Source organism: Camelus dromedarius, chromosome 16 (genome assembly GCF_036321535.1).
Source record: "Camelus dromedarius isolate mCamDro1 chromosome 16, mCamDro1.pat, whole genome shotgun sequence".
NCBI lineage: Eukaryota > Metazoa > Chordata > Mammalia > Artiodactyla > Camelidae > Camelus > Camelus dromedarius.
Genome location: NC_087451.1, coordinates 45,916,300 through 45,922,299, shown reverse-complemented (window position 1 = coordinate 45,922,299; position 6,000 = coordinate 45,916,300). Strand labels below are relative to the sequence as shown.

The window sequence follows — 6,000 nt, the reverse complement described above, 5'->3', positions numbered from 1 at the left end:
TCTGCACACGTTTGTGTGTGCCTGGAGTGTCCTTGCACACCGGCGTGTGTCCTGTGAGAGCGAAGGAAGCCCAGAAGGTGCAGGCAGGCGCTGGAATGTGCGGGGCTCCCCGCTGGGCTCCCCGCCCGTCCTGCGGTGCGTAAGTAGAAGGCGCCCGGTGGCCCTGCCCGCCGAGTGTGCGCGCGCGGGGTCCCGGGCCGGCGTGCGCGCCGGTGTGAGTGCGAGTGAGTGCGGCGCCGCTCGGCTCGCTCCGCGCCGCCCGCGCCGCCCGCACACTCGCACTGCTCGGCGGCTGCCGGTGACGCGGGCTGGGCCCGCCCCCTGCCTGCCGGCCCCTGGCACTCACTCTCACCGGCCGCCGCGGAGCAGGCAGCAGCAGCGTCAGGGCCGTCCGGGGGCGCCGCCGGCGATGCCCGCAGCCCTCGCCAAGCCCCGCCGGGCCTGCTGAGACCCCCCCCGGGCCGGGGCCGCGCCGGGTCGGGCCGGGCCGCGCCCGGGCGGGGCCGCGCTGCCTGCATGACCCTCCGGCGGCGCGGGGAGAAGGCGACCATCAGCATCCAGGAGCATATGGCCATCGACGTGTGCCCCGGCCCCATCCGGCCCATCAAACAGATCTCTGACTACTTCCCCCGCTTCCCGCGGGGCCTGCCCCCGGACGCCGGGCCCCGCGCCGCTGCGCCCCCGGACGCCCCCGCGCGCCCGGCCGCGGCCAGCGCGGGCCGCCGCAGCCCCTCCGACGGCGCCCGCGACGACGACGAGGATGTCGACCAGCTCTTCGGAGCCTATGGCGCCAGCCCAGGCTCCGGCCCCGGCCCCGGCCCCAGCCCCAGCCCGGCGCGGCCGCCGGCCAAGCCACCCGAGGACGAGCCGGACGCCGACGGCTACGAGTCCGACGACTGCAGTAAGTTTCCCACCCGCCGGCTCCTCGCCCCCTCCCCTGTGCAGCTGCTCGCTCTGCCGCCCTCGTCCACCCTCGTTCCCCCCGCGGTCTCGGTTCCCCCGGCACACCCCTCCCCGGTGGCGGCCGCTGGCCGCGCCATGCGCTCTCCGCGCGCCCCTCACACACAGCCCCGACAACTCCCTTGAGCGGATCTGAGAGGTGGGAAGTTTGGGGGCGCCCCCTGGGGGTGTCCCATTTCCGCGGCCCGGCTCTCCGGAGCCCGCCCCGCGCCCCTTCTCAGCCCACCCTTCGGGAGCCCCGGCGCAGGCGGCGGCTTTTGTTCCCGGGCAGGGCGGAGCTGCGCCCCGGGGAAACACCAGTTGCTGCCGGCCGCGCTGTCGCTCCCCGCCCCAGAGCCCGTGGCGGACGGGCCCTGCGGCCGAGGGTCGGACTGGGCGGGAGGCCGAGGGCGCCCGGAGCCGGAGCCAGGCGGCTTCCTGGGTGGGCCCGGCGGCGGCAGAGCGCAGCGGCTTGCCTGGAGCGCGGGCCGAGGACCAGGAGACCACGGGGCCGCTTGTCCTTTGGAAAAACCTTGGCGATTCCTCCTCCCATGTCCATGGATCTCGCCGCTGCGCTCGACCCGGCCGCCGACCTTTGCCCACCTATTACACCCGCTTTCCCGGCCAGGAAGGGCTCCCCCACTCCAGCTGGCGCCTCATCCTCCCGGGCTGAGCCCGGAGCCCCAGGGAGTAGGCAAGCGCCGGGGTCCCCAGGACCAAGGCCCGGTCGGCTGTCGCTCCTGACGCCTTTCCGGGCTCAGAGGGTGCCAGCCCTGCCCGCCCTGGGACTGGAGGGGAAACCTAGAACGAAGAGGTCGCCGCCCTGTCCAGTATGGGTGTGCGCGGGATGGGGATCGGGCAGCGGGGCTCGCCAGGCCCCCAGACCCGCTGTAGCCCCAGCCGCGTCACCCTGAGAGCTGGCAAACCCTCGTCAAACGCCAGCCCTGCCCAGGATGTGGCTCATTCCGGGCAGGGGTTGCTCGCCTGCTTCTCGCAGGCCTGCCGGGTTCCATCCCCCTTGCAGTACAAGGAGGGTGGCTGCGCCTGGCTTGGGTGCCCACATGGGCCTTGGGCCTGGGGTCTGGAGTTTCCCCCACCATAAAATGCCTCTGGAAGCTGATGGTGGGGGTTACCAGTACCACTGCGGGAAAAGATGGGGCCAGACCTCTCATCACCCTACCTAGGGAGGCCCAGGAAGAGCAAGTGGGAGGAAGCTTATCAGAGGAGTGGATGGCAGCCCCTGCCTGTGCTGGGAAGCTGCCTGTTCTGCACTTTCTTGGGCCTGGACCACTACCCTATGGCCAGAGCCTGGCATATTGAGGCCCTGCCCCCTACCCACATGGGGATGGGAGGCAAGCCTCTCCCTTCATTTCCCTGCCAGCTTGGGGAAATGGCTTTGAGAGTTTCTTGCCCTTAGGGCTGCACCCTGGATCTTCCCCACCTTCAGCTCCTGGCCCCTGGGTAGGGTATCCCCCTCACTTGCTGTGCCTCTGAGCAGGCCCTAACTAAGATCTAAATCACCCGCTTTGCGTGCCCTGAGTCTACAGCCACCTCTAGAGGAAGGGGTGGGGAACTTAGTCCCTTTTCCAGCGCCTTTCCTGCTGCGCCAAGGGAGCAGGCAAGCAGGGCAGGGCTTCCACCTGAGCCTCAGGCCCTCCTGGTGCTACCCAGGGCCCTCTGATGACATACAGCTAAGGCGTGAGAAATCTGGTGGTTTCTTTTGGCTGTCCCTGAACCCACAGGCAAGGAGAGGGGTCAGAAAATTCAAAATTCACACCAGCTGCCCCATCTTCAGGCCGTCAACTCAGCAGTCCTTCACCAAGCACTATGCCAGCAGCAGAGGGGGAACAGGGCTGGGGCCTCGGACCCAGAATGCTCACTGTCCTAGCAGGGGACAGATGCACTTGGGGTCGGCAGTACAAGGCAGTCTGGACACAGTCTTGCCAGCCTGAGCTGTGGGCTGGCCACACCCATGACACCAGGGCCCTCTGCTGAAAAGAGCAAAGGAAGAGGACGTGTGGCTTAGCCAGGGTCAGCTTGGGGCCCTGATTCCCTTCAAGGGGTGGCCACCCTGGGCTTGGATCCCATCAGAGGCTGAGCAAACATCCCATCCTGGGAGCACAGCAATCTTGGCTCTTGCTCGTGGCAGGACCAGGTTCTGAGCTGAAACCACTCTCCACGTAGTACCCCAGGCCGCACCCCCATCTCAGCTCTGACAACCAGATCCCTACAATAAGCCTAAATGATTCAAGCCAGATGGTTCATTACGGCTTTAGCTGGGGTTATGCTATTTGCTGCCCTAATTATTGGATTATCTCTGTTCTAACAAAAAGAAATTAGGACGGTTGCTCTGTTTTTCAAGGCTGAGAGTGAAGTGCTATTTATTTATTCGGTCTTTTTTTCCTTCTCTTTAAAGCCCATCCTTTATTAATTCATCTCAAGGTACAGGCACGAAATTGACAGGTTCCAAACTGATCTAATAGAGGAGTGATGACCGGGAGAAGATGCATGAATGTTGGAGTTAGAAATACCCTCCCCTCCCAGTGGTCCACAGTGTAGCCTGGCTGGACTCCATTGCTTTCTGCCCTGATGGGACCTATGCCCCACCTTCCACATGTGCTGCTCCCCTGCCTGAGATGCTCTCCCACCCACTCTCCATCTGCAGAAACCCAGTCCACTCTTCCAAGCTGTAATGACTAGAATGCTGGGGGGTATAAGTACCAGAAAACTCAGAGCGCCTTAAGCAGTGAGGACTGTCGAGGTCACGTGGCACTGGGGTATATTCATGCAGCCTCTCAGCAGCAGCTTCCCTAGTAATGGTTCTGTCTTTGCACCTGGCCGTGCCCTTTTCCTCTTAGGCTGATCTCCCTCATGGTCCAAGGTGGCTGCAGCAGGTCCAGGCATCACATGTAACAGTAAGAGCCTAAATTTGATAAAGATCCATTTCCTCGCCCGTGTCTAAGTTTAAAATCAAGGAAGCCACTCCCAGAAGTCCTCGGGAGAACTGTCCTGTCATGATGGCCAGAATTGCATCTCATGCCCCCTGCTTACACCTGCCTCAGCATGATTTGTCCTCGGGTCAGGACTGATGCCCACAGAGGCCTGGAGCAAGGATGGAGAAGAGGAATTGCCGTTAGGCCTGCCCAGAAAGCCCTCAGCTGGAGGCATTTCCCTGTCCGCACTGGCTGTGACTCCCTTTCCTTGGAGTTGTCATGTTCTACCTGGACCTTATTTTTATGCACTGAAGACCAGTTAGGTGTCAGGCACTGTGCTGGGCATGGAGACTTAGGAATGCCTGCGGTATAATCTCTGACATCAGGAAATTCATGCAGACTGAGACCCACAGGTAGCGCAGCGGTGAGGGCAGGAACCCAAATGTGAAACACTGGCTAGCGGAGTTCCCCCACAGAGTGCGTGCCCTGAGGCTGGGAGGAGGGAGGACACAGGCCGGCAGAGTGGAAGGAGGAAGAGTCCAGGGGCAGAAGCAAGGGGAAAAGACCGACGATGAGGCCAAAGTGGTCATATCCCAGAGGGCCTTGATTGCCATGCCAAGGAGGTTGAACTGAGTCCAGGAGGCAGTGGAAAACCTTTGAACAGTGTAAAGCAGGGGAGTGAACAGGTTTTCTAAAAGTCCAGACCCTCTGCCTCTGAGCTCCTGGAGGCAGGGATGTACAATGTGTGGCTCATTCCTCTTCGTACCCTCTGCAAGCCCCTGCTCAGTGCCTCAGTTTCCCCAACTATGAAATGCTTTCGACTCAGACTTGATCATTTTCTGTGGTTCTTGCCAGAGTTTCTTAAAAACTATTTGAGAGGCTGACATTTTTCTTAGAAAAAACAAAAACAAAAACAAAACACAGGACCGATTTCCTATTCCCAAGGGTGTACGGGTGAGGAAAGTCCAGGTGCAAACCAAGGTCAAAATGATGCTGTCAGTCTCCATCAGCAGAGGAAAGGCATGTTCTGCCCTAGAGGAACTGACAGGGGCTTAAGCTCGATTTTCTCTGAATTAGCCCCTTTAAAGCTCTATAATTATCGACAAAGCGGGTGACAACTCTCAAAGGCCCATTAGTGACCAACCCTCATTATTTTGCCAAGGATGTAAACCTTAGGCAGGACATGTGATTTGAGTCGCTCACACAGACAAGCACCTTCACCCGCCCTTAGGGCCCTCCTCATCTACACAAACCCAGGGTGCATTTCAACTCAGAGGCCCCTCCAGGGCGGCAGCCAAGCTCTCCCCACTCCCCAAGCCCCAAGAGCAATTCTGTTTTTCCCTCTTTTGTTTCTCCATTGCATCCTCTAAAGTTTGAACTAACAAACTGGCAGATGAAAAAAATTTTGGAAGCCCCCAGGCTTTAAGGCGGGGCTATCAGGATGGAAGTGAAGAGGTCTGGGTTGTGTCCAGCCCTGCTGTGCCACCCTGACCAGATCACCTTCCCTCTCTGAGCTTCATTTCTCCAAATAGGAAATACAGGGAACTTTGGACTCTAAGCTCCATAAGAGAACTCCACCACCAGCAAGTGTCTGAAAATGGTGACTGAGTTTCTAATTATAAACTATTATTTCTTATAAAACTTGCATTGGAATGCAAAGAAATTCATCGGCAAGGGAGGGTATAGCTCAGTGGTAGAGTGTGTGCTTAGCATGCATAAGGTCTTGGGTTCAATCCCCAGTGCCTCCATTAAAAAAAGGAAGAAAGAAATTCAACAGTCCCATCCTGGAGCAGCACTGGGCTTGCTATGCCTTCCTGGGATACCAGGTGTCGGTTTCACTGAGCAGCACCTGGCCCCACCCTTAAACAGGGATGTCTGTAGAGCCAGTGGGAGGGGCTCCCCTCACGGCCTGGAGCTGAATTTCCCAGCAGGGACTCTGCTGGCTTGTCCTTCTCTGAGATGGAGAATCGGGCAGAGGTCGTGGACTGGGTGTTTTCCACGAGCATCACACCAAATCTCTGCTCCCTTGAGTGGCTGGGGAACCAATGGGTTTGGATGGACCAGCTGTGTCAACCGAACATCTGCTCTTTGGTGGTGTCACAAGGCGTGATGGAGGCATGGTCCCTGC

At 60.0% G+C, this 6,000-nt stretch overlaps 1 protein-coding gene across 1 annotated transcript in view; it reads left to right on the top strand.

Moving 5' to 3' along the window:
* Positions 1–322: 322 nt before the first annotated feature.
* The window catches only part of DOC2B (double C2 domain beta), a 22,982-nt gene continuing 17,304 nt past the window's right edge, over positions 323–6,000 (top strand). Inside the window, exon 1 of the mRNA XM_031468502.2 lies at positions 323–901. Coding sequence (XP_031324362.2) covers positions 517–901 — 385 coding nt within the window. The 5' untranslated portion in view covers positions 323–516. The remainder of the gene's footprint in view (positions 902–6,000) is intronic.